This window comes from Embiotoca jacksoni, unplaced genomic scaffold, assembly GCF_022577435.1.
Source record: "Embiotoca jacksoni isolate LCO1_2020_lvr unplaced genomic scaffold, fEmbJac1.0.p SCAF_20, whole genome shotgun sequence".
Classification (NCBI taxonomy): Eukaryota; Metazoa; Chordata; class Actinopteri; family Embiotocidae; genus Embiotoca; species Embiotoca jacksoni.
In genome coordinates, this window is record NW_027185341.1 from 3,374,968 (window position 1) to 3,401,526 (window position 26,559).

The 26,559-nt window shown below is 41.4% G+C and overlaps 5 protein-coding genes across 7 annotated transcripts; all 5 read right to left on the minus strand.

Annotated features, from left to right (window-relative positions):
• Positions 1–2,041: 2,041 nt before the first annotated feature.
• On the minus strand, positions 2,042–8,402 carry pgap3 (post-GPI attachment to proteins phospholipase 3). The gene is made up of 8 exons (XM_069155611.1): positions 8,019–8,402; positions 7,132–7,229; positions 6,765–6,917; positions 6,585–6,647; positions 5,900–5,961; positions 5,482–5,618; positions 5,099–5,303; positions 2,042–4,461 (listed from the first exon to the last, which is right to left on the minus strand). Exons 1-8 carry the CDS (start codon positions 8,296–8,298, stop codon positions 4,398–4,400), a joined length of 1,062 nt encoding a protein of 353 aa, XP_069011712.1. The 5' UTR covers positions 8,299–8,402; the 3' UTR covers positions 2,042–4,397.
• A 676-nt stretch (positions 8,403–9,078) lies between these two features.
• On the minus strand, positions 9,079–12,694 carry LOC138201983 (myosin regulatory light chain 2, skeletal muscle). Its single transcript, XM_069155612.1, has 6 exons — positions 12,602–12,694; positions 11,853–11,951; positions 10,561–10,741; positions 10,301–10,379; positions 10,163–10,211; positions 9,079–10,065 (listed from the first exon to the last, which is right to left on the minus strand). Exons 1-6 carry the CDS (start codon positions 12,602–12,604, stop codon positions 9,964–9,966), a joined length of 513 nt encoding a protein of 170 aa, XP_069011713.1. The 5' UTR covers positions 12,605–12,694; the 3' UTR covers positions 9,079–9,963.
• A 2,276-nt stretch (positions 12,695–14,970) lies between these two features.
• Positions 14,971–19,308, minus strand: LOC138202005 (sesquipedalian-1-like). The gene is made up of 4 exons (XM_069155650.1): positions 17,905–19,308; positions 17,367–17,477; positions 16,503–16,806; positions 14,971–15,568 (listed from the first exon to the last, which is right to left on the minus strand). The coding sequence occupies exons 2-4, from the start codon at positions 17,445–17,447 to the stop codon at positions 15,135–15,137; spliced, it is 819 nt and encodes a 272-aa protein (XP_069011751.1). The 5' UTR covers positions 17,448–17,477; positions 17,905–19,308; the 3' UTR covers positions 14,971–15,134.
• Positions 19,309–19,389: 81 nt separating this feature from the next.
• On the minus strand, positions 19,390–22,375 carry LOC138201996 (zinc finger and SCAN domain-containing protein 21-like). Of its 3 annotated transcripts, XM_069155634.1 has the most exons (4): positions 22,125–22,375; positions 21,620–21,678; positions 21,349–21,539; positions 19,390–21,226 (listed from the first exon to the last, which is right to left on the minus strand). In XM_069155634.1, exons 3-4 carry the CDS (start codon positions 21,536–21,538, stop codon positions 20,292–20,294), a joined length of 1,125 nt encoding a protein of 374 aa, XP_069011735.1. In that variant the 5' UTR covers position 21,539; positions 21,620–21,678; positions 22,125–22,375; the 3' UTR covers positions 19,390–20,291. The 3 variants fall into 3 exon arrangements, with proteins under 3 accessions (XP_069011735.1, XP_069011733.1, XP_069011734.1); XM_069155632.1 differs by lacking the exon at positions 21,620–21,678; XM_069155633.1 differs by having other exon boundaries at positions 21,620–22,375.
• A 372-nt stretch (positions 22,376–22,747) lies between these two features.
• Positions 22,748–26,536, minus strand: LOC138201999 (uncharacterized). Its single transcript, XM_069155637.1, has 3 exons — positions 26,310–26,536; positions 25,829–26,018; positions 22,748–25,715 (listed from the first exon to the last, which is right to left on the minus strand). Exons 2-3 carry the CDS (start codon positions 26,016–26,018, stop codon positions 24,850–24,852), a joined length of 1,056 nt encoding a protein of 351 aa, XP_069011738.1. The 5' UTR covers positions 26,310–26,536; the 3' UTR covers positions 22,748–24,849.
• Positions 26,537–26,559: the final 23 nt, after the last annotated feature.

The following is a 26,559-nucleotide window of genomic DNA, read 5'->3' on the forward strand; positions in this document are numbered from 1 at the left end:
ACGTTTGACTATTTGGTACCCATAAAAGTGCCTCTTCAGTCATTCTTTTTCAAAGTCGTTTCAAAAAAGGAAATGATTAAGTTATCAAATATAGTAACTGAGTAGTATTCAGCGAGCTAAGAAAAAGTTGCAAGATACATGACGGAAAGTAAAAGACAAGTAAAAATCATGCCTTATTTGAGGGTTATAGTAACTAAGGTACATTTTACCACTGTTCAACAATAAATTCAAGGTAATCATAGGAGAAACCAAAACACATTCTGCCTGAACTGAGCTAGTTTAGTTTATCATCGATATAAACAAGAGATTATTTGTATCCTACCAAAAATTAATGATTCACCTGCAGGGGGGACTTATAAATCTGTATTTTATGACTGATTTTATGTATTTTAAGCTAACTGATCATTCTTTGATGTGTTGCAAATCCGCAATAAGACCTGCATAAATTCATCAAAGATTTAAGTGAAGCAGTTTGATTAACGTTTATACCTCAAACATAATTACCAAATATGCTCAATCAACCTTTAAACTAAAGAATTCTTCTGAGCCACTAAATTTAAAAGGAGATTCTTTTTTCTTTTTTTTTTTTTTTTGCATTATACCATCTCCAAGCATCTTCATATTTCTTTGGCTTTTCTCATGCTCTTCATTCACGGTCTGAAATCAGGAGTTGAAGGAGGAAGAATAAACTCTATTCATCCCCATCTATCCACTTTCCCCACCCACAGCAGCCGGGGTCAGAGTCCAACCTCCTGCACAGAGCTATCTGAAAACAACAAAAAGCTACTCACTGAGCCAGACGAGAACACAAGTCCTGGACTTTTTACAAGGTTAAGTGGTTCTGGTCAGACTTAAATGTTTGGTTCCCACAAATAAAAAAGTAATTTGCCACTGGAGGATGAAGCCAATTCAGCATTCTGGTTGGAATATTTTCCTCTGTTAAATGAATAAATTGAGTTTTATGAGAAGTTCTCAAGCATAAAGTCTTGAATAAGTTTTGCTGTCTGTGAACGCAAATCCTCATATTTGCAATTTAGGTTTGTGTTTAGAAGCCAGCTCTTCAAAAGCACAGTCTTGCACATCAGTCAGATCTCTTTAAATTAGATGATAAAACTGATTGGAGAGTAAATAAAAAACAAACAAAATTCATAACATGACAAAGAATATGCATGTGGAAAGAGGTGAAAAAAGTGTCAGTAATTATCTGGAACACATAAAACAAAGATAAGTTGTGGGCTGCGTGATTTGAAAGGTGAGGAGGCCCGCAAGTGGGTGAGAGATACTGTGTGCAAGTGAGACAGTCCAAGGACAAGAACTCAATCTGCAGAAATATATAGTAAGACGTCCAGGTTTCTGAGTGTAAAAGGGCTTGTTTTGGATCACCAGTATTACAGCTCACTTTGATAATCAAGTATGAGAAAGGAGGTATGAGGAAGTCATTACCAAAGAGCAACATAAACTCACTGAAGCAGATCTCATCATGTCTTACTGCCCTCGTGTTGTGGTTCAACTGTTCAGACTGACTCACAGGAGGAGCGACACAGTCAGGGGATCTTCAAGGACAAGAAGGCCACGCTGTCCTACACCGCTGGGTCTCGTGAGTCCAAATACAGACCTGAAGGAATCCGTCTTATCAGAGACACGACAGCCTGCAAAGAATCTGTGCATGAAGTTTACAAATGGTACAAGGTCAGCAGGCCCGTCAGAGTGGAGGGACGAACCACAGACAACACGCATCCATGAAGTACGGTGGCAGCTCCTGGAAAGCATGCAGCTGTTGATAGGTGTTTGTTGTATTCAATAAACTATCACATCCCACTGAGGTTCTTAAACGCAAAAGTTGTACCTTTTAGTCCTGTAATCCTCAGTGGAGATCATCTCCAGATGCACAATTAACACACCAGATATCCTTGGTTAAGAGTTTGGATAATAAGTAAGGACAAGTTTGTGCAACAGTAACTTACAGAAAGAGAGAATAACATTTACAGAACAAAGTCCAAGTCTTGTGTAAGTGGAGAAAAAAACATCTGAGCTCAGTTCCTTATGAACAAAGTACACTTTTATTTATTCCATTTCAGAAATTCTTTTTTTTTTTTGGTCAAATATCAGATGTAAGGTGGAGAAAAGTGCAGAGTATGAGAGGTGAAGGTGCACAGGGCAGCAGGCAGGGGGCAGCAGATGATGCGGTTACTGGCCAAGAGGAAGGAAACCTACCAATGGAATGATTTACAGAGCAAAAACTGGAGTTTGTTTTATGTTAATTGTCCAGGAAATCTTTTACAACAGATACAAATACCAGTGAAACTGTTGGAGTTATTTTCTAATCTGTGGGTGAAGAACTTTTAGTTTTGAACAGGATTTGATTTGAAAAGATTGTTTGGTTGTTTTTTTTAATGCTTTTAGGAGGGTGTATATTGTCTTTATTGGGCCCAATACACCATTTCATGAATGTCCTTACTTATTAAAGATTTCTGTATCTGACAACACAAATTATTTTGGCCAATAACAATTACTATGCATATTTTATATATACATATATATAGATTTATTTTTTGTAATTAAAAAAATCCAGTATCTCTGCCATGACTTCAAGAATCGTTCTGCCACTCAAACCGCTCCATGTCTTCCATCCTCTATCTTCCCCCACCCCCATTTCAGGCTGTCAGCAAAGCTAAATTTACCATCGTCTCACACACATTCATGTAGCAAGCCTCCAACATATACACACACACACACACACACACACATTGTCTCACACATCAGTTCTTTTACAAAAGGATCGAGCACAATCTAGCTTCCTCTCCCTCTCCCACACACACACATACACACACTGATTCAGTCTGTGATGGCAAAAACAACACAATGTCGAATCAAGGCAACGTGTACACACATACTGATCATTGTTCACATTCTCATACAGAAGTACAAAAGGCATGGGCTGAATTTCCAACAAAAACACATGTAAATGTACACAGTCGTAAAGTGCACATATGGCAGGGAAGCTCTGAGGGATGAAGACGCACGTGGGATGAAATGGAGACTTTTGGTGTCAACTTCCAGAAGAAAATAAAAGATTTGCTATAAAAAAATTTAAAAAAAATTCATGTTCACTGACAATCAGGTTATGATACAGTGTGTAAGGCAAACGTGGAGGGAAGTGGTTTTTCACATGATGGAGCAGCTGGTGTTCTCTGTGTGTGTGTGTGTGTGTGTGTGTGTGAGTGTGAGTGTGTCATTTTGGGAAAATATTCCCGGAAGAAATGAAACCAACTCAAAGTAATAGGCATGAAACACACACACACACGCACGCACACGCACACACACACACACGCGCACACACACACACACGCACACACACACACGCACGCACGCACCACCTAACCCCAGAATTTATTAAACACTCCTTATGTAACAAAACAAAACAAAACATAGTGACTGCAGCTTCCTGTTGCATTGCTTATTATTCCTATCTCAATCATTCCTCACACTAAAAGGCAATCCAGGTGAATACAAAAATCATATTTCCATCGCACGACCCACCGAAATTCCAAATCAAGCAACCAAAGTAAAATTGTTGACAAATAAAGCACAAATTGGTCAACAAAAACCACAACAACAGACTTAAAAACAACTAAGGCAGATGATTGAAATGAAAAGAAAAAAATCTCAGAGATAACGAATAACGCAAAACAAAGAAACAAAAGCAGCAGTGGAAACAAGAGAGGCACAAAAATAAAGGTGAAAAAAGAGGAAAAAAAAAAAAAAAATCACAGTCAGCGAGAATGGCCTCCAACATGAAACCCCTCCTCCCCACTCTCTCTCTCTCTCTGGAACCATCAGCTGGCAGACCCCTTCACAAGGGGCACCGCTCCGTGTCTGCCAGTCCACTTTTGCCACGGACACATGTTGCATCCACACAGAGGAGGTTACGACCTCTATTGTCAGCCGCAGCAAAATGCCATCGGCGCAGAGCTAAAAGCCTGTTGGGACGTCCAGGAGGCTGGCGAGAGTCAGTTTGAGCAGATGGGTTCAGGGGGGTCAATTTCAGAAGTACGCAAGAAACCGGACACAAACTCCCGTCACAGCTGGGAGTCAAAAACGGGAGCTGCTGTGGGTAGAAGTGATGTTTTTCCACCTTCATCCTGTCTTACAGTTATGATGAGTGGCAAAAGTACAAGGCAAAGTAGAGCAAGCATCAACCTTTTTTTTTTTTTGAAAGAGAGAAATTAAAAAGTTCAAAAGAAAAATGTAAAACAAAGTGTACTTCGATGAAAGTCCTCGTCGTGTCATCATGCATGTCATCTGGGAGGATGAGCTCCGTCAGGGTTCGGGCGTCCGGCGGCCCTGATTGGAGAGGTGCGCGGGTGGAGGCATGGTGACGAGGCGATGCGCTCCTCCTACTCGACTTTAACACCCATCTTCTCTGTGTTTAGTAAGTAGAGGCTGTCGTCTATCAGAAAACTGGAGGCAGAGCGAAGTGAGGGTCAGTCACCGTCAGGTAAATGATCTAGATTCATCCTTTTTTTAAAGGCACAGCTAACAATAACCCTTCTCTCCCATTTTATTGACATTGTGCGGCCAAAACTAGAGCCGATTTTATCAGCCTTTCACAGGTGTGTCGGTATCATCATATGTGCTGTCCGGTATGAAAACTAGGGACGGGTCCTGACTTTTGAATTTTCGAATAGTCATTGAAATATAAAAAGTTGATTAGTATATCTACTGTGGGCCTTCACGAATGAAACCGGCTTTTTATTAAATCATGCTTAGTCACGATTTAGAAATTGGCCTCTTTGTTTTTTTTATAAAATTATAATTATTTACAATGATTAAATTCAATTAAGTTATGTGAAGTGATGTTAGTTTGGACAGTACTGTTAAACATCCTGCCTCCATCTTTGTTTGCTAACCACATCGCATCCGATACCGCGATATTGGATTTTTTTTTTTTTAATTTTATTTTTTTTTACTTCCTTATATCGGTATCGGCCCCAAACAACCAGTATCAGTCGGGCTCTAGTCAAAACATTTTTTTTTTTTTTTTTGTCCTTTGAGATGCTTCTCTTCAGTACAAGTACGAAACAAAGGCAGGACAGACCTGTAGAAAAGGAAGTGCACTGGGATGGTGCTGAGGTGCCAGACAGCGTGAGCGTCGAAGACCCAGAGCAGCGGGGGGAAGTCCAGCAGCTCGAGCAGGGCCAGGCCGTGAAGAAGCAGCACCACCAGGCCGCACTTCCACCAGTACGGCATGGTCCGCCGGTTCTGCCAGCACCAGCACAGCCACCACAGGAGGTTCACCATGCCTTCAAAGACAAAAACAAAAAAGACGAGACACCAGCTCAGATCAACAGCAATAATTGCAATTCAACATTGTCCACTGTCACCCTGCGCATGAAAGTGGACCAACCATCACACAGCAGCACACAAAACAGCTGACAACCAAATATGAGCGCCGATGGGGATTCTGAGCATTCGCCGTACCGATGGTGGCGTTCGCAGCCATGTTGTAGCCGTAGTCAAAACTGACGAAGGTCAAGTAGGACACATGGGAGGTGAAGGTCAAGATGAGCAGGACGCCCACCATGCTGGACACCCCCGGTCGCCTCAGACCCAAAGTTCTGGCAAAGAGAGGACGGAAACAGGGAAGAGATATAATGTGATGGCAGAAAGTGTTGTAACAGAGACTTTTACCACGAGTTGAAAGTCCAAAGTTTTCACCCTGCTTGACATCATTTCTGGCTTCTGTTATATTTGCTATTTAATACTGTAAATATTAAAACTTAATCCAGGAAATAGCAGACATATATTCAAACCACGGTCAATGATTACCAAGTCTGAGTGCGGTTTTAGATCTCCTGCGAACACATTTGTAGGAAACATGGTTTTATAGCACACGTACCTGACACAACACAGGTAGATTGAGTAAAGAATGACTGCTGTCGCACAGAAATAGTCCATTTTCTGAAAGAGAAAAACCAAACGGAAACACATTTTTCTTTTACTGTCAACACAAGCCAACATCAGGATCAACACAAAGTGTTGTGTCTGTTGCTCTTTCCAGAAATTATACTGCACCCTGCTGGAAAGCTGGTCAGTAATGACATTAGGATGTTACTGATTCAATAAGCTCATTAGCCATTAAAACAGAGGAGCACTAGTCTCAGCAGGTGGTCTGGCCGCCGGAAAGGTGTTTTTCACTCAGCAAACAACAAAGTGGTATTCTTTTTTTTAATTAACGCTGAACCACCTGACTTCCTGTAATCTGAAAAGGTTGCTTTTAGCAGCGCTCTGCTCATTGTTTTGGGTCTGTGTACTGAGTCACAACGGCTCTCCCCAACTCTCCGTATAAACAGCGGTCAGCTGCTGCCAGCTAACAAACTGACTGAACAGAGATTTCACACAGGGTAGGAAGGTGCTTTCCAAGTAAGTGGACCAAAAAGGGAATGAAAGGTGAGAAATTATTAAGTTTATGTCAGAAAAATGTCATAAGCCAATTTGTCTTTTTACAGTGGATTTTGTTTTCTGTCATTTGGTGGACATGAATGGTTTTAATACAAGTGTCTAGAGCTCTTAACAACCATTACCTCAGTGAGATAGGTGTCCCGGGTGTGAAACACTGTGGACCAGAACCAGGCATTAAGAGATACCTAAACACACACACACACAGACATTAAAAACGAGCAGTAGCTTTGGTGATGAAATTAGTGTAAAGACACAGCGGACGTGGTGGAACTGGTGTATTTGTTTTGTTCTTATCAACTCACCAGGGAGAAGGCGTTGATGGTGTGGTACATGGGGCTCTGGCGTGGCACTGTGCTCCGATAGCGCAGCAGCATGAGAAGGCAAGCTAGGCCGTTAAGTAGAGAGGCCAGCGCGGAGGCCGGCTCCTCAAAACACAGGAAGCGTGCAAACGGCCACTGGGGAGAAATAATACACACTCATTATTAAAAGGTTTAAAGGTTAAAGGTAAAGTTTTGGTAAAAAAAAAAAACATTAAAATCACGGAATATATTAATATATTTATTGGGGGGGGGGGGACTCCAGCGTCTTCTTCAGTATGAAAGAAATTAAGATATGATTTTGGGGTCCAACTTTGGGATGCTCATCGTGGCCCGTTAAAGAGGAACAAACCTTGCCGTGGAACTGTGGCACTCTGTACCCCTCAGCCTGGTAAAGGCCCACCGTGGTCCACATGCACTGATAGCGACAGTCATCTCGGCACGTCCAACCTACGACACAGGAACAAAGAGAAAGGGAGCTGAGGTCTGGCACGGGTCAGAGGGTCGACTTCAGTTTGCCTTATACTGTACATAATAAGCACGAATTGCCGACAATGACATATAATATTTCAGCATTCAACTTTTTAGAGAATGACGCCAAGGAGGGTGCAGGAGGCGATGCGGCATCAGGGCCTGGACCATCGGGCTTATGAGCTGAGACTGAGATATCATTTACTTGTACTTCATATCACGGCATTGCTGCAATTTGGAGCCGCTTGCCCACCTTGTTTTTTTTATTCATATCTTCACACTATTTGCACCTTATATTATTATTATTATTATTATTATTATTATTGCACCTCAGATTAATGAATAATAACAATCATGGTTAGTGGCAGCCATGAAAATGTTCTTTGTGTTTGCAGCTTTAGAAAAGCAGGCCAACTGGTTGTGTGTGTTGTTGTTTTTTTTAAATCTCAGGCAGACACACCACACAAATGTAAATGATGGTGGACTTACAACAGGACTATAGGGACAACCTTGCTCAGCCAGAATAACTGGCTTTCAATTTACAAGCCTGTTTTCAGGTTGCTAAGTCAAGGAACATATTTCATGACATGAAGATGACATGTCAGTCCGCAGTCATGACACACGAAGGCGACAGAAAGCCGTCGCATGGATGAGTGAACTTCCATGTTGTGTAGTAAACAAACACAAGTACGCAGGGATGTTGCTGGAGACATCTGTTGCTAAGCGAGCTAAGCTAGCTGAACTTCCCTGCCGACAACAACCACCCACCTGTCATCGCCATGTACTGCGGCTGGGCGGACTGAAAGCCCCGCAGCCGAGCTCCGGTGCAGTTGGCCCGGACGCACTGCTTCACGCAGTCCTGGTACACCGGCTCCTTGTCGCCCTGAGAGGACTGCACGGCGGTCGCCGACATCAGGAGCAGGACGGCGGTGGCGGCCAGAGCGGGGAGTCCGACAGATGTGCCGCGGGGTAACACCGAGGCCATGGCGGCGACTCTCGGCCCGTCGGTACTCGCGAAGGCACGGCGGGGCGGCCTCGGGGTCCGCATCACCACGGGGCCATTTCCCAGTTTGTGGTGACAAACCAGGTCTTGAAATGCTTCACGGTTTCCAGCGCTGGGTGCCCACTGTTCCCCCTGCGCTCTGGTCCGGGTCAAGTTCGACACTCACAGAGCGTTTCCTGCCGGGTTCTCCAAAATAAAATAAGGCTTACGGAGGCATTTATTATGAGTGGCATACCATCGAGTTGCAGCGATCCTCTTTAGCTGTGCATACTTCATACGTCAGTATTGTTACCCTGACTTGTTTCTAAAAAAAATATATATATATATGTTTAATAAGAATGCTTATCAATTAGATTGACTGTTGGTATTTTAAAGTTGCATATTTGATGCTTTTATTTTGAAGGCAGAAGGTTTTGCCATAGTAAATTTAACATCTTGTTTTGGATGGCAAGGTCACTTGGTCACGTCACATTGATCTATTGATTTTGTATTTACGTATACATTTATAGGTTTTTTTTTTGACCGCTCATTATTATTATAATTATTATTATGATTACAACTATAATTATTATTTATTTATCTCATTTAATCTTACAATCACCAGAATATTATTGAACCTTTGATTTTGGGAGGATGGTTAGACTTTATAGTTCAGCATTTTTTACCAGGACTTATTCACAGTTTAAATCACCTTATTAAAAAGAAAACCACCCTCCAAACCTTGAAAATGCTTCACTATATGCATATTACAATGCAGTCAGCGTTTTACAGGGCCGTCCACAGCAGTGCTTTCACCCGTGCCCCCACTTAAACCAACAGACAGTGTCATACGAAAGATAGCAGATTTTATTTGTACTTCTTCTTTTGTTACAGTTGAGACACAGACACAGTCACAACAACAGGAGAGAAACAGCAGTGAGAGGGCTGAAGGAGAGTCTAAAACAAAGACATTTTGCTTTTGTTTATTTCTTTCCTGCCTCCCAATCACCATTTTTCACCATCTCTTTCTCTATTAACAAGATTAAAAATTGTAATAATCATGCTTTCCTGTTTTCACTGCAACGTTTCCTTTCATATTGGAGCGAGAGAGTGATTAAAAAGAGAGGGGGTAGGCAAACTATTATAGTACAGTACTCCAACGCTTTTTCTGTGCACTCCTCTCCAATACAAACCCAGGGAGGAGGCCATTCAACACTCCAGTCCAGGTTGAGACTAACAGACCACATTGGTCAGACTGCTCACTTGTTTCAAGCAACTGACTGTGCATGCACCACAACACCCAAGAGACATTTTGACCCACCACTGTATACACTGAACTGCATATGCATACACGCTATATGTCAGTATGATGCATGCACTGTTGGCCTCAACGCAGAAGGACAGAATGAGTGATGGAGGAAAAGGAGGAGGAACAAGAGGCAGGGACAGAGATAGAGAAAGTGTTTCAGTGTCACAAGATTATTTTTTATTGAAAATAATCCCATGTTCCCCTGTTGGTACTCACACACAAACACCCCCACAGCCTTATGTCCTCTCGCTGAGTATCTCGATAAAGGAGACAAGTCTTTTCATGTTGAGCTGGCGAGCGGAAACAGTGGGCCTGGGCGCGAGTGTGTGCAAGGAAGCCATGGCGTTGGAGAAGGGGGGGGTGAGTAAATGGTGGCACGAGTATGGGTTTGACCGGAGGTAGAGAGCTAGAGAGAAAGAGATTTATTCCTCCTTGTCCTCTCCGTGTGTGATGACGTAGCAGATGTTCTTGTAGTCAACGTTGCCAGCCACATCAGGGGGGAAGGCAGCCCACAGGTTGGTCATCTGCAAAGGAGGTATTAAATAAATTGATTATAACCCTGAACAAGTGAGGGCGGTTTTGGGAAGAGAATCCGCGCGAGACAAAGACTGATCAGCTCACCTCCTCGGGGGTGAACCTGTCGCACTGGGTAGTCAGGAGCTCATCAATGCTGGGGAGGAAAAATGCAGAAAAATAAATGAGAGCCATTGAGAGGTTTGATAGAAGTTAAGTTAGTAAGTTAAAGGTAAAAGCACTTACAATTCCTTCTTGATGGAGCCGGTGGCCTCGGGGTCCAGGACCTTGAAAGCGCTCACGATAACGTCCTCGGGGTCAGCACCTTAGAGTAGAAGAAGACCCATTAGTCTCGATTATAAAGAGAAAAAAAGTTTTACAAACGAATTTACAATAATGAAGGGAATTGTTTCAGTAAATAAAAGAAAAATAAATATTTCATGAAATACAACAGAAAGTGACCTAAAAGGGAGGATTGAATAGTTTAAGTTTATGTATCAACGCACCCTTCAGCTTCTCGCCGAACATGGTCAGGAAGACGGTGAAGTTGATGGGGCCGCTGGCCTCCTTCACCATGGCCTCCAGCTCCTCATTCTTCACATTCAGTTGGCCCATGGTAGCCAGCACGTCTCGGAGGTCGTCCTTGCTGATGATGCCATCTCTGTTCTGGTCGATGATTGTGAAAGCCTACGGGAGAAAGATTGGTAAGATAAATCAAATATTATAAAAACTAAACAGTTGTTTTCTGTTGGAGAAAGTGACTGAGAAGAGGAAATTGAAAAGCCTTTGCTTTCTGAGACTTTAACTAAAATACAAGTAGTAAAACTGAAAACTGAGATTCTCACAAGTCTTTATTATAAGACTTGTTAATCTGAGTTATTTGCATAAGATTGTGTGTCAACATAAACATGTAAATGTGGAGCTGTTAGTCGCTTCTCTTTCCACATAGCTGGCGCAGCACCCTGTGAAACCAAAGATGGCATTGCAAACCTTTTGGGACTTGGCAGCTGGTCGGCCACTTGTCTTTCTAAGGTGTTAAAGTGGTTTTGGAATGTGAGACAACCCCCTTGTGACATTTAAGGAGAAGGTATTGATTACAGCTGTCATCCTTTTGCCTTGTGACTAAATCCTCTGACCCTGCCACCAATGTTCTTTCTTTCTTTCTTTTTGAGGTCTCTATAGGGACAGTAAAGCTACTGTAGCTATTGTATTCTCTTTGATCTCTACCTGTATACTAAGGGAAAACTCCAGAAATGAATCCTGATTTTTGCAATCTCCTAAAAACAACATGAATTTCCTAATTGAGCAAATTTTACGACTTCAATTGTTATAAAAAGCTTTATTTAATAAGGGGAAACAAATTGTTGTTTCGCCCTTATTCGTCCTTAAGTGAAGCCTCAATTTAAGGTCAAGTGACCTCGAATGTCATCTTGTTCTTTCTACTTTGAGACCCTCTTCCCTGCTTTGATTAATATTACTGTCCACCAGCTGTTGGGCTGCATTCCAGTGGAGTCACAGAACAAATGTCTCCAAGGAGAATTACTGAGCGAGCCCAGGGGAGCGGTAGCTGCTGTCATTGAAAACACCTAGATTTACTGTCCTGTCATGCTGGTGAGTAAATTTTTCCTGTCATAATGCCAAACTGATCAGGTCAAGATGTTTCGTGTGCATTCTCGCATTACCTCCGAGGTCAACCGTTATACACCATCATCAGCTATACGAGCACCACAAGGGACCTCAGATTTGACTTCTGGGAAAACTTTGGCTTGTGAAATCTGTGAGATGAAGAAAATGTTACCTCTTTGTACTCCTGGATCTGGCTCTGCTCAAACATGGAGAACACATTGGAGGATCCACCCTCACCCTGCTGCTGCCTCCTCTTGGCCTTCTTGGGTGCCTGGGAAATGATACAAAGGTCAAATACACTTCAGACGCACAAACATTCACCAAACAAACAGCTAACTAATTAACTAACGGTGCTGAAAAAAAAATCACAACGTGAGCTCAAAAACAAAAGAACCCAAAGGTGTCCTAAATAGCTGGTTTCAGCCAGCGAAACATCTGTACTGTTCCATAAACATTCCCAAATAAATAAAACTAAATAAACCTAAACTGAATAAACCAAAATAAAGAGCTGTAACTGGTGGCTTGTGCCAATTTGCCAACAGAAACACACTATAAAGTGAAGAGGTGATTTTTTTTTTTTTTCCTTGAAAAACCGTCCATGTTGAACCTACAGTATTAATCAATTTAGGATAAAAGACTAAGCAATGGCTTTGGGGAATATAATGAGAAGGCAATGATCCCCAAACAGATTGTATTTGAGTATTTCATCATGGTTAAGGTTTTTGTGTTAGTCAAACTTTAGCTATAGCCAGCAGATAAAAGTTAGCGCTGGGAGGCTTGACTTAAGAGACTCCTCCAAATTCACATGATGGGATGTTGGTAATCCAGATAGCAAAATGTATCAGTGATGCGCTCGTCTTATCAGTTTAGTGTAGAGAGGACCCTAGAGACCGTTCTTCCAAGGAAGGTGGCCACACTCACCATCTCTCAAGTTTGTGGGGTTGTTGGTGGTCAAGAAGAGAAGCCTACGCCAAGCCGATGTGACTGACATGTAGGTTTTGGACTCGAGGGGCCTTATATACTAGCCCACGGGGGGCTAACTTTAGCCACACCATCAGGTTTGGCAGGAAAACAGAGCTGAGGGAAAGTAAGAGAAAGAGGGAGGAGCGAGGTGGCGGCTGAGCGGATCAGCTTACTGATGCTCCAAAATAGGCCGCAGGAGTCTTGGAATGAGGTGAATTCAATGCCAACACACAGGCCTGACTTTGGTGTCATCCGTGGACTAATATGGCCAAATGGACGCTGGGGGACAACTGAACCGCCCCATACCCTTTTTCTTCTTCTTGACATAGTGAGAGTCTTTGTTGTGGCTATTTCTGTGAACTGTACAGCCACTGTGAGAGAACAAAGCTCAGCGCATGATGACAGCTTAATGCTGCTTTAACAGAAGCACAGATGGGACAGTCATCCTACAGTCAACATGACCACTGCCTTCTATCAATTAATACCCTTGAGCTGCTCTGTATCCCAGCGTGTATTTGTAGTTAACATATCCTGAAGTCATCACCTGTCTGAATGATAGGTCTGATGAGATGCTAGTGCCCACGAGGTAATCAGTCGTGGCCATCAGGGTTTATAAACAGTCGTGAAACCTGAAAACAGTTGGCTGGTGGACATTGGTTTAGTTCCAGTAATGACACACGACTACTTGGCCACTAAAAACAGTGACGATGCATCAGTGACACATGTAAACAGTCTTTTAACACTGACTCAGAGAAGAGGAAACACTTTGTGAAAACAATGTATTTTTAACATTTAAATTATGATTCGAAGAATAAAAAATAAATGTGAACCACATTTTATACAGAAAGAAAACAGACACTATAGAAAGCACCATAGAAACAGACATTCAAACATGGAAACACAGCCTATTTCTTTGTCATATTGACTCAATGATTGGCGTCATTAGAAAGAACAAAAATAAGATATTAGAGGTTTCTAAGAACTGTTTTTCACGTCTGTCTTTCCTTGTCTTCCTCTGCGACAATTGGTCACATCTGTGATGGGATACAGCAAATGATGATGAGCATCATTCCCACCATGGATGCACTAATTTTGGGTTGCTCCTGGAGGCTCCCAGTATAGTTTCTTTAGACCCGGAGGACAGTGACCCACCCACCAAACTCCATATATGAGCTCTTTAGGGTGCCATCAATCACACCACTATACAGCTAAAGTATGTATTGGGATCCAACATCGGCGTGAACTGATACTGTGTCTTGTGCTAGTTTGTAGACTTTGCATTTCATATGACCTAATTTTTCTAAAAGGGGCTGAAGTTTCTCTGATTATTGATTTTTTTTTTTTTTTTTTTTATTTTAATTGATTTGAATTCATCCAACATCTGCTCACTAATAAATGAAAACTGGGAGAACTATTTGCAGCGAAAAAAAATGTTTTTTGAATCTGTGTAAAGAGGGCTGCAAACAGATCGAAGAGCGGCCACTTGTGCTACTGTGTGGGCTTGAAGGTGAAAAGAGAGAGACACAAGAGGGAGAAAGACTAAGCACAGTCAAAGACTATAAAAATAAGACAGCTGTACAGACTGAAATAGCTCTGCTGCCCCCCACCATTCTCTTTCTCAGCCATTTTGACTCTCTTCTAAAATTCAACAGACTTCGCCCCCTCTTGGCCTGCTTCGCCCCCCCTGTGCAACTGCCTTTTTTTTTTACCCACAGTCATTAATCAGATTTATAATGTAAAAGGGTTTTGAGCTTTAATTCACTGGTAAATAGACAAACTTAATGCATCAAGTCATCAATAACATTTGATTTCTGATTAATAGGGCCATTACCAAACATCAACGATGTAATAAAAACCTGTATTAAAGTACTGTGGTAATTTCAGCTGAAGACTTCTTTATTTATTTCATATTAAAACAAAAACTATTAAAATCAAAATGGACCAAATTTCGGACTCTCATTCAGGCAGGTGTCTCGTACAGAATTTTGTGTCTAACCCGCTAAATGATCAATTCTGATTCGATGACGGGTATGGATTAATTTTTGGTAGAGGTATTTGTTTGCAGTTCTACATTAATTTGGCAGTATTTAAATATTTAATTTCACGTCACAATTCTTTTTTTTTATATATATAATAATCATTTTCATGTAAAACCTGCTGTAAGGGAAATCATCCAAGGAAAACAGTAAATGAAATGATTCAGATGGATTTGGTACAGCACATCCACTGTAGCAGAGTAATGCAGAGTGATAATTCAAGAGACCAAATTCAAGTTGGTGTTTGTGTCTACGGTGTGCGTCCTCAAAAAAATGTCACGAGGAAAACAGTTCACTGTAGATTATAGATCATTTATTGATGAATCTATGGAATAATAAGTAAAAAAAAAAAAAACAACAAGTATATCTTAACAATGTAATTTCTATTTACACTAACTTTGGAACATGACCATTATTTAAATTAATGTTTAGAACCTGAATAGGGTTCAAATTTATCATCCAAAATCGATCAAGTTTTCTTCCTGAACAGCTTCACCGCCGGGTCCTCTCTTTGACCAGTCAGCAATCAGTTCCTTTACTTCCTTTCCGAAGTCTTCATGCAGTTTACTGAAATCCTCCTTGATGCCCAAACATAAGCCTGACCACTCCCCCATGGGCAGAGCAGGAGTGTTTACGGGCACCACGTTTGCATTTCTCTTGGGCCACAGTTTGGGCGATCTCTTGCTGGCTGTTTTGGTCGAGATGGTCGGCGCTTGAAGCATCTGACTGGCGCTGAGGTTGGGTGCTGATCCCACAGCTGCTGCTGGATATTCAGTCAGGGTTGAAGAGCGTGTGCTCAGACAGGATGCCGGATGTTGCGCCCCTGCTGTGTTGAAATTTGGCATGATGAAAGGTTTTCCCGGTTCGTTGGAGAGGGCAGCTAGTGTCTCTGCGGAGAGTGTAAAGAAAGATGGAACAACGCATAATCAAACAGCTGGAGTTACACTCATAGAAAGAACAAAGCTGCTTACATTGCATGTTTGGCAGATATATTCTTGTTGTATCATAGACTTGCTAATGTGACAGGAGGAGCCGCTGATCAAACCATCAATACTACAATCAATGGACGACCAACTACCGCCACACTGACTGTGGAGCACGAAGGATGTGTTACACCTACATTCTTCAAATCTAGAAATTTTCACAATATTTAATAAAAATTAAAAAGTCAGTTTTGTTTTATTAAGCTGCAAATCGGTGTTAAAACTCTTCTCAAACTTCCCACAAGGGGCCAGATCTCCACAATTTTTGTGTCGTTTACTGAGACTACTACCTTCCCTAAAAACAAATTATTACACTAAACAGTGAAACATTTGAGTCTATTTCAAGTCTTTCCTGTCTCATCATCAGAGGGGAGCCGATTCACCCCTTTCAAATTTTGAAGCTATAGTTTGCGTTAAACTGAGCTTTAGCTTGTCTTACATGACAGTCGAATTGTCACTTTGGGTTTTGGACTGATGGTCAGACAAAACAGGACGTCACCTTGTTGCTGCGGGAAATTACAGCTGACATTATTCACAATTTTTTAGACAAAAACAGAATAATCCAAGATTTTGAAAAAAGTAAGTTGTGGGCTTGATTTCAATCTACTCCAACAAAACCACAAATTTGGTTCTCGAACAGCTACTGTCCAGTTTAATTGGCTAAAAATATATTATGATGTGGTCGCTGAAACTGACAGATAGATGTTGTGAGCTCATGTCGGTTTCCCCTGCACCACGGTGTACAGAGGCTATAAACGGTGAAGTCACAGCCGCTCTCCACAACAAAGGTTGCTCTCTTCCCCCCTGCGGAGATAAGGACACCCAACCGCCATCTCTCACCTCTGTACTTCTTCTCCAGGTCCATCACCAGCAGGGCCAGGTAGCTGTGGTTGGCCGACAGCAGGGCTTTGATCCACGTCTCCTGGCTCCCCTCGTCCTCGGCGGCCAACTTGTACGTCCGCAGCCCCGGCTCGCTCCACACCAGCGAGAAGGCGAACTGCTCCTCGGACTCGCACAGCTGGATGGTGCAGCCCTCCAGAACAATCACTCCTATCAGGTCGCGGTCGGCCGGCCGGTCCTTGTAGAAGAGGAGGTTCCCCTTCAGCTGGAACCAGCGCTTTTGATAGGAAGTCTTTATGTCACCCTGTCTGACACATTGTGCAGGCTGTGGTTCACTGGCTCATTTACAAATTCCTCAAATAGCTTACACAACTGCTTTGATAAAATTAGAAGCTCGCTGAGAGGTTAAAAGTCACAGAACACCAAAGCGTGAGGCAGAACATTTGTTTCGATGTGTTGAGATTCATGCACTTTAAGTCACTTTATTTACTGCAATGAAACTTTGCACTGTGGGGTGTACTTCATTGACAATCTCTGTGTCCAGGACTTTGTCGTTTTTTTTTTTTTTTTTTAGACTTAAGTGTATTATAAGTGTCTATCTATCTATTCCAAAAAAATATAACTGCTTTGATGAAATGAAAGCAGTTAAAAGAAGAAAACATTGGTTGTTGTTTTTTTTTAAATGCAAAAGGTCACATTTATGCACTTTACTTCTCCCCTAATTTACTTCAAATGAAATTGTCATGTTTTCCCCATGTAAATACACTTTTAAAATGATGTTATGACAAAAGGTAAAAAACATAGGGTCTAATTCCCCTTTAAATGAGAACATTGTTTATTCTTCGTCGATCCAGCCTGTCGTACCTTCTTGTAGAGGTATCCTTCTTTGTCCACAGGTGAGTTGCAAGATTCAAAATAGGTGAAAATTTTTTCATGAATCTTCATTTCAACATTACAGAATGCGCGAAACAGAATCTGCAAAACACACACCAAAAACATAAAAGTTAAGCCGACTTCCTCATTTATTAATGTGTTGATAGAGAAGTTGTATTGGTAATGTTGTTGATGACACTCGTGTCTGGAGACAAAATAAGCTCGTTTCCGTGTTGCTATGAGGAATTGCTCCAAATACTGAGTTTAATACCCCTAAAGTCAGTCTGGTTCCTTCTTACAGGAAGTTAAACACTTTAATATAGTTTTTTTTTTTTTTTTTTTTGCTGGACACGAGCCAGACTGACCGCCATTAATAACAACTGTTTTAAAGGGCGGTAATGCATAACTTCCTCTTCACAATAAAAAAAAAAACCGACTCGGTATCGGTTTCCATTTTTAATATTCCTACAACCTGATAAATTACGAAGCCAGGCAAATTCTCACATCCACATGGTTCTTGCTTACTCACTTTTTTGAAGTATGTGAAAAACGTGTTGCAGTTTCCTCCGCGGGTGTGTGTGTGTGTGTGTGTGTGTGTGTGTGTGGTGTGTCAGTCGCTTCCTGGTTTCGGTGAGCGGGGCAGCTCGACGTCAGCCTCGTTCAACTATTAAAGATGATTCCGCGTTTCAGTCCAGCTGTTTCTACGTAAAACCATTTTAAAATTATGTTTCTGACGCTTCGTTGTTGGGCAAATATATTGCGTTGGTGTCATTCTGCGGTATCCTGTTTCAAAATAAAGTTTTGTGCTCACTGATGGTTAATGTGTTTTTGTTTTTTTTTGTTTTGTTTTTTTTATAGCCTTTTATGTATTGTTGGAAAAAAAAAAAAAATCACAAACTACTTGAAAAACTTAAAACCTGGCCACACATACCACTATTCCAGTGTTTCACTTTCATTTACTTTCGTGTTATGAGATAATGTGCAATATTAAGTATGAATGCTGGCGCTTTATAAATAGAACTTAAGTAAAAGTCCTGCACAGAAAGTCCTACCTGGTTAAGTATAAGCAGCAAAATGTAGATAACATATTAAAACAAAGTACTGGTTTGACTGATGTTATTATATATATATATATATGACACCAATAAACTATTACTAGTGAATCACCATTGTGTTTAGCAGTATGTTACTGTTGTAGCAGTAGGTAGAGCTAGAAAAATGTGATAAATGTGAGGGGTCGTCAGATGATGACTGATGATTACTGGGAGAGGAAAGAAGAAAAAACAAAGTTCTGATCCATAAATCTTTTTTTTTTTGTTGATATTATGTCATTTGAACATTTGTTTAAATAAAACCAGGAGAGAAGTTTAGAGGGGGAAAATCACTACGTAGTGGACCCGTTAACAACTCGTAGTCATCTGAAATACGACCTGACTACACAGTGCCGTTTGTAGGTCAGAAGAATACAAATTTGGAAACCACTGGTTTAAACTTTACAATTGATGAATTTTAAAAGCTTGTTGTATTACTCATTGTGTCAAATCATCATCTCAAAAGTAACTAAAGCTGTCAAATAAATGTAGTTGAGTAGAAAGTACAATATTTCCCTCTGAAATGTAACAAGAGTGGAAGTATAAAGTACAAATGAAAGTAAAGTACAAGTACCTAAAATTGCGACTACAGTTTCAAGATTTTGAAATGTCTGTCGTAAACTGTGAACTACTGTTTTAATAGAATACTGCTGCAGGGCAGTTTTTGGCTGCGGCCGTGTTGAGGCTGTTGCACTCAGCTGTGTTTGTTGCTTACTCAGTGAAAATCCCTGACATCTGTTGTGTAAAGTCGAGTGGCTGCATGTGATAATTTCTTACACATTCGGCTGTAATAATATTCCTCGACCCAAAGAACTCACGAGGTACTACACACTCCCGCAGAAGGGTGTCAGGTGATTTTGAAGGGATGTTAACCCGTCTGCTGAAGAACAGTTTGCTTGAAATGTCACTCACTGAGCCGTTAGTGGTGGTAATAAATAACTGTATTGCTCTTGCTGCTGTGCGAGCCTCACTTCAATTTGCAATAAATATATCCAACAAACAGCAATCGTGAAATCAAATCAGGCAGTTTTAAAGACAATCATGCGATTTTAAAAGGTTTCTGTCATTATCTGAAATTTAAAATGACAACACATTCTGTATGAGGCCACAAGGGGTGACACACTTTATAGCACATCATCATCATCCTGCCTTTGACTGCTGAACCTGCCTTTTAGACCGAAGGCTCGTGGGAATCTGTTTTGACCAAAATCAAGAAGAGATGCACAAATATGGCTTTTGTAAGCAGGTCACATGCCTCTGGAAAGAAAAAAATCATGTACAAATAGGACAATTAAAGTGTTAAAGGTTTTCCCATTTTAACAGGTGCAACAAAGCTAAGACGAAACTGACGGTCATGTCAACCAACTAGTCTGCAGCACACAGTCCTGAGATCAAGTCTTATCTGGCAAATTATTGAAATCACTGGTGTGGGTCAGTGAACACAGTGTTTTTTTTTCTGCTAATTAAACTGTCTATTAGGTGAAATTCCAGTTTTTCAGCAAAAATAATATTGCACAGATAGCAAATTAGATACTGGTAGTATGTCTATATATGAGTACATCTCTATCTGTAAAGCACCGGCCTCTTTGCTTGAGGGATTGACGTCGGCAGCCCTGGTTCATCTTGTTAGGAAGGACACAAAAGACATTTATCAAACAGCTCGCTTCCAAAATCAGTTCCCTATCAGAACGGCAAAGTAAATCCTTGTAACAATTCCCAATGAGTTACAAGAGACCAGCCTTTTCTCTAGCGTACAATTTAAAGACACTGCAACTGTTTCTTAAATTAAGGGCTCATATCAAAACGGATTGATTTCGTATGGTAATCACTGCTGCTGCTCGCCCCATGCTTGCTGTAACTGCAAAGTCTCTCCAATGTGGATCCTCTGGTGTCTTTTGAGGTTCTCCCCTCGACTGAAGCTCTTTCCACACTGGTTGCAGTAGTACGGTTTCTCCCCCGTGTGGACCCTCTTGTGTTTTTTCAAGTCTCCTGCCTGACTGAAACGCCTCCCGCACTGCACGCAGCCATACGGCTTCTCTCCCGTGTGACAGCGCTGGTGGATTCTCAAGTTCCCGACCCTGCTGAATGACTTTCCACATACGACACACAAGTGTACGTCGTCTCTCCCGAGGTGCTCCATCCGGATTTGTCTCACGTCGAAGGCAGCCTTGTTGGCTTTCGCAAATCCGTGCCTCCTATGCGTGCCGTGGTTTGAATGGACAAAGACAAGACCGTACGGTTCAGCGCTAACTTGTGTCCGGTGTGTCTCAGCAGAGGTCTGGCGAGAAGAGTTGCAGCTTAAATCCACACATCCAGCAAACTGTTGTTCAATAGACGGTTCGGATGCTGCGCTGCGGTCTGTTGGCACTGGCTCTATTTTGATGGCAGTCAGGTCTACCCCAAACAAGGTGCTGGTGGAGGAGTTGCCCACGTCATTTGATGACACTGCACTGGTGTCCCTGTTTGATATCTGGGCAGCCGCTGCATCCTCAGTGATATGTGTGACTTCCTCTGACTGTGCTGTGTCATGTTCTGTCGATGTTTGCGCCAAACCACACTCAGCTTGTGACTGAGCATGACTGTGGCTCTCCTGTTCTTTGGACTCCTGCTTCATGCCATCATCAGGTTCGTGGCTATTTATCAGCTTTTCTTCTGTGACAGTGACATCTGAATTATGCCTCTGAATGAGGGTTAAATCCTGATTGTGATTCTTTGTGTTGTCTTTTCCTTCATGCAACGGCCCGCTTGTAGGGAGAGAAGCTGTGAAATAAACACCAAACATAAGTGTGTTGGGGGGGGGGTCACTTTTATTTAAGATACATTCACCAGAATGAAGATATCTCATGATCTGTGATGATGAAGATAATTACGCTTATACCCACGTGTGCTTCCTTTGGATATCCTGTCCTGGAGCTCCTGCAGTCTTCTCTTCAGACTCTCATTCTCTCTCTGGGTTCTGGCAGTTTTCTCCTGGTACTCCGACACGGTCTCCTTCACCACCTCCAGAACCTCCTGCACTGCTACAGTCAGTAGTTTGGCCACACGGGCATTCAAACGATCAAGTTTGGACATCCTGAAACGAAAACCCACTCACGGTAAAGAAAGTACCGCGGGCGAATGACTAAATAATAATGTGATCCTCTGCAACATTACCTTCAATTAAGACAACTGTCATTACACTATAATTAATAGGAGACGTCTGATAAACATTGCTGTTGGGTGACACTGATGTGTTATTACATAACAGCAACTTGGGGTAGAAAAACTGTGGTTTTTGATTAGCTGGTCACAAGTCGAAAAAAATAGACAACCAGTGTTGTTATGAAAATGCAATTATACATTTTCTTCACTTCATACACATCTAAAAACGTCACTTAGCTCTAATCTTGGTCTGAGTTTTAAAATATCCCACGTGAATAATCTCGTACCATATTTTGATGCTGTAATAATTGTTTTGTTTTTCGTGCTTTTGAAGTCTCTTCATGTTTATTTGTAATGACGCAATACGTTGAGATGAAATACATCCAAGTTAAAACACCAACCGGTAAGCATTTCCACTGTAAGGTACTGGTTTCTTTTAACTGTTTATGTTATATTAATCTCAGGAAGAGATGTTTCAAAGTTTCCTGGCTAAGTAGGTTTTAAATTGCATGAGTACCTGCGAGTTAAGCTTCTTTAACGTCACTGTAACGTGGATAGCTAACGTTAGCTACGTCAGCTAACTCCGCACGTTATTGTTTCCCCTGTAAACATCCCTGAGGTCCGAGAAGGCGGCCATATGCGGTTACTATGTACGCGAAATTCTTGCTTTTTAATGACTTCTGATCAATTTAACTTTCAATAACTATTTTCAAAATGGACACAATATCACAAGACACAACCAGAGACACAACTCGGACCGGAACAAAACAATCCGCAACCTCCGGAAGTACAACCCAAATCACATCCGCTCTGAGGGGGATTTTTTATTTTTTTTTTTCAAAATAAAAGTCCGAGTTCAAATATTAAACACTTAACGTTAATGTTTAATGGGAATGATTTATTATTAATTAAACAGCTGACCTCGAGTAGTTGCTTTCATATTCTACATGAATTCGTTGGTAACATCAGTCAACTTTAACTCCCTATTGTCTTGTGACATGATACAGCCAGACAATGTTACGGCCAAATCTATCAAATGCTTTATTTGAAGCCAAGTCGTTACAGAAAAAAACCCGTAACAATAACCTAATTCAAATGGTTTAAAATGAGAGTTTCCATGGTGCCTCCCTGCTGCTGGGTGACTGTGGTCTAATTCTGTCCCTTCCGTTTCTCCAGGATCTCCTGATCATCAGGCAGGTCAGTCCTTGTTCCCACAAGGAGAATAGGAGCATTGGGTCAATGGTGTTTCACCTCTGGGAGTCATTCTGGCTTTACATTGTCACAGGATGCTGGGCTGGCAACGGAGAAGGAGATGATGACCACATCGACTTGTGGTCACTTGACTCTTCGCATGATAAAAACTTCGCCCCGAGAAGTTCTGAGACATAACCACAACACTTACTTTCCACATTATCATAAATCACAACACAAATGTTTTCAGATGTAATGGATTTTGTCCATACCTTTTTATTTAACACTTCAAAACCGGACCGTTATTATCAGCTAATATTGTAGTGTCTATTCAACATAACGGTCAACCTAGGTTAGAGGTTTCGTTTTTTCAGGCTCAAACGGAAATACAAACTCAAATAATTAGTTAGTCAGAAGTGCATCGCATTGACAAAAGAATAAAGACACTATCTCGTAATTATGAGATAGGAGGTCATAGATACCATATTTCTTTTCTTTTAAAAATGCAATACCGTCCCATACTATAGATAACCATCAAAATTGACATTTATGACCTTATATGATTGTAAAGGACATGTTAATAAAATCAAACTTAGCTCTCAGCTCAGTTGCATCAGTGTTGTGGTTGAGTATCTTGCAGGTTGCCAGAGTAAAAATGTAAAAAACGTGACATATCTGGTTAGGTAAGCAGGCAGTCTTTTAAACCCCATATCAAGTTTAAACAAGTTACATCCTGTTGAGAAGCAACAGTGAGTCATTGCTTGAAATTTGGGAATTGGGAAATACCTTCAAAGTTTTGGTAAATACATTTTGTCATCCACTCTGAAAACGAAATAATGACGTGCTGAAATGTTACTCACACTATCGGAAAAGGCCAAGAGCAGTAAACTGTTCAGAGACGGAGCAAGAATTAGCTCAAGTAAATGTTAATTTAGTTAGTTTAGTTAATGTCAATACTAATACATGCAACAAGGTGAACACATGAGCAGGAAGAGTTATGCTCTCAATTAAACAGGCAGTTGCCCTGAAGAGGTTTGAGCAGATAAAGACAAACTTTTTTTTTTGTTCAACTCACTGTTCCAATTGGATGTATTTGTATATAGGCCTACTGTCAGCCAAGTAAAAGTCATGATTTATACACTATTCATGCTGCAGGACGCTCTAACCACACCACTGAGGATTGTGCTGTCACAACTCAGCTCTGAGTCCTGAGTCCTGTTGACTATGAAGCGCCCACCTCACCTGCTCCCAATTTTCCAAAGAACTCCTCTGTATATAAACCAGTTCTCGGAATCGCCTCTTTGCTGAACTGTTTAGTGCTCTTGTCCATCTCTCAAGTTGTTTTTTTTTTCTTGGCTGTTTTTTTATTTTCCTTCTGGATTTGTTTTCCTGCTAACCTGCCAGTAAGCTTCTGTTTTTTTGTTTGCCAGGAAACCATTTGAATGTGTTCCCGTCTAGCCAATTTGCTTTCATTTGATTCTTCCTTGAGGCTTTCCCAGCACCAACTGTGACACATACAACATGCAGAGCCAATTCTTTACTGCTCAGTTGTCCAGTGACTGATTAACTTTAAAAAATACCGGTGGGACAGTTAGCTCAGTACTTTTCAATGTTTCAAACTGATGTTTTATCCAGCAGGCCACAAGTTGCTCAATACTTTGTGGGGGATTTAAGATGACAGCAAATTACTTTATTTTGTTTTTGAGCTTCAGATTGCGTGCAGAATGTAAAATAATCTGGTAATACAGAAGCACTAAATGCATTTATTTTAATTTCAAAATCAGAATGTGTAGAGCCACACTAGAAACTCAATGATCCGGTAAGTACCAAAGTAGACGAATCTGACAAACAATAGCAAGGCAGGAACAGAAGGACTGACTTTCTAAAAGGCACATTTTCACTCGGCTGGGCCTCCAAAAAGATGCTGTAAGAAGATAAGCTTTACATAGAATTTGAACATTGAGTTACCCTTCAGTTTAATGTCCATACCTAAATATCAATCATGAAAAAGTCTGGCTTCGTCAGCTATACTGTGCAGTTTAACAGTAGCGCTACAGGTGAGTTTGCTCGTGTTTCTTCATGTTACTTGAGTGACTGAAACTTTTGCCACAGAAACTGCAGCAAAACGGCTTCTCCCCTGTGTGGTAGCGTAGGTGCACCGTCAGGTAGCCCGACTGACTGAAGCGCTTGCCGCACATCGAGCAGCAGTACGGCTTCTCCCCCGTGTGCACTCTGTTGTGCTTCTTGTAGTCGCCGGCGTGCCTGAAGGTGCGGCCGCAGACAGAGCAGTAGTAGTGTTTTCGGACGTCTGTCTGGAATACCGTCAAGCCTGAACTGGCCACTTTTATGTTTGTTTGAGTGGTGTGTTGTTTTTCTGCCTCAACGCTGCTGGCACCGTTGCGTCTTTGGGACTCTGGCTCTTCCAGGCCATTTTGATCCAGACTGAAGACAACCTGTCTTCTCCTAGTAGACTCCCTGTAGAGTCCCGAGAGGGTTTGAGGAGGTTCTAGGTCAAGTCTGTTAAAGAATGTAGTGCTCGTCGATGCATCACAATATAAATAATTCCCAATGCGCAAGCTGTCTTCTTCTAAGGCAGATTCTACTGTCATTGTCTGATCTCTGTCAGAAATTGGATGTGCAATAACAGAGTCAGCATGGTTTAAAACTAGTGCTGTCAGTCCATTATCAGTCTTCGTCTTAAGATTTGTTGGGTTGCTATTATGTGGTCCTGTTGCATCTCCAGGGGAGTTTTCTAATAATGTAATTGATGTGTCATGGTCATGATCATGATCAGTGGGACACAGTGCTGCAGTGTGCTCATCAGAAGGGACAAGTTCAATGTCCTCTCCCAGCTCTTCATTCTGCTTCGGTTCCACCTCAGCCTGCTTGGATGCGGAAGACAATTGTGGCACCATTCCTGCAGAACAACACGGACGTCGAAGACACATAAAGCATCTTTTTTTTTTTTTTATCAAATACTTTCAACATTTCTGGACAAGGATGTTTTGGGATGTTGTTGTTTTTTTTTACCATTGCTCCCCACGTTTATCTTATCTTGGAGCTCCTGCAGCCTCCTCTTCAGAGTCTGGTTCTCTCTCTGGGTTCTGGCGGTTTTCTCTTGGAACTCAGACACAGTTTCTCTCACAGCCTCCAGAACCTCCTGCATTGCTTGAGACAGCAGCTTTTCCACTCGGGCATTCAGACGCACAAGTTTGGACATCTGTAATAGAAAAGAATAAGAGGTTTTAATTAGTCTGTATGTCTTTAATAAACATGTGCAGGAGCAAAGGTCTACTAAACTTCCGTTTGCCTTCACATATTTATACAATTCTATAGCAGACAGATGTCACACAGGCTGTCGGATATTTATATTAAAGCTATATATACAAAAAAAAGTTAAATGACACGTCAAAGCTTTATATTTCTCTTTTAAAAGGTCATCACAGACAAACTGCACAAGACAGGTGTATTTTTTGTAATACGATTATTAATAAAAGGAAGAGCAGCATACCTTGACTATACAAAACAGTGAATAAGGAGGGCTTTGATGAATCCCAGATTATGTGACGCTGTTCAAACGAACCACAAACTGTCCAATAATCACACCTACAGAGAATCGCATTTAAATGCAATCATTGTTTTGGGTAAATCGAGTAATAGCAAAACAGATGCGCGGTTGGCATCTTTATTTCCAGGTTTTCTCTCTGAAAACGGACTCTGCTCTCAAAACCGCTAATTGTACAATTTATGGATGCGGCCGT

What these genes read in the sequence shown, in the direction of transcription:
- pgap3 (XM_069155611.1), bottom strand. Translation starts at nt 8,298, where the DNA reads ATGCGGACCCCGAGGCCGCCCCGCCGTGCCTTCGCGAGTACCGACGGG. An exon ending in CCATCAACGCCTTCTCCCTG is followed by an intron (nt 6,648 to 6,764) that starts GTGAGTTGATAA and finishes GTGTGTGTTTAG; the next exon opens with GTATCTCTTAATGCCTGGTT. An exon ending in ATCTACCTGTGTTGTGTCAG is followed by an intron (nt 5,619 to 5,899) that starts GTACGTGTGCTA and finishes TCTCTTTGCCAG; the next exon opens with AACTTTGGGTCTGAGGCGAC.
- LOC138201983 (XM_069155612.1), bottom strand. An exon ending in GGCTCCATCAAGAAGGAATT is followed by an intron (nt 10,212 to 10,300) that starts GTAAGTGCTTTT and finishes TTTCCTCCCCAG; the next exon opens with CATTGATGAGCTCCTGACTA. An exon ending in ACAGGTTCACCCCCGAGGAG is followed by an intron (nt 10,066 to 10,162) that starts GTGAGCTGATCA and finishes CCTCCTTTGCAG; the next exon opens with ATGACCAACCTGTGGGCTGC.
- LOC138202005 (XM_069155650.1), bottom strand. Translation starts at nt 17,447, where the DNA reads ATGAAGATTCATGAAAAAATTTTCACCTATTTTGAATCTTGCAACTCA. An exon ending in AAGGATACCTCTACAAGAAG is followed by an intron (nt 16,807 to 17,366) that starts GTACGACAGGCT and finishes TGTGTCAGACAG; the next exon opens with GGTGACATAAAGACTTCCTA. An exon ending in CCTGGAGAAGAAGTACAGAG is followed by an intron (nt 15,569 to 16,502) that starts GTGAGAGATGGC and finishes CACTCTCCGCAG; the next exon opens with AGACACTAGCTGCCCTCTCC.
- LOC138201996 (XM_069155632.1), bottom strand. Translation starts at nt 21,538, where the DNA reads ATGTCCAAACTTGATCGTTTGAATGCCCGTGTGGCCAAACTACTGACT. An exon ending in GATATCCAAAGGAAGCACAC is followed by an intron (nt 21,227 to 21,348) that starts GTGGGTATAAGC and finishes TTTATTTCACAG; the next exon opens with CTTCTCTCCCTACAAGCGGG.
- LOC138201999 (XM_069155637.1), bottom strand. Translation starts at nt 26,018, where the DNA reads ATGTCCAAACTTGTGCGTCTGAATGCCCGAGTGGAAAAGCTGCTGTCT. An exon ending in GATAAACGTGGGGAGCAATG is followed by an intron (nt 25,716 to 25,828) that starts GTAAAAAAAAAC and finishes GTTGTTCTGCAG; the next exon opens with GAATGGTGCCACAATTGTCT.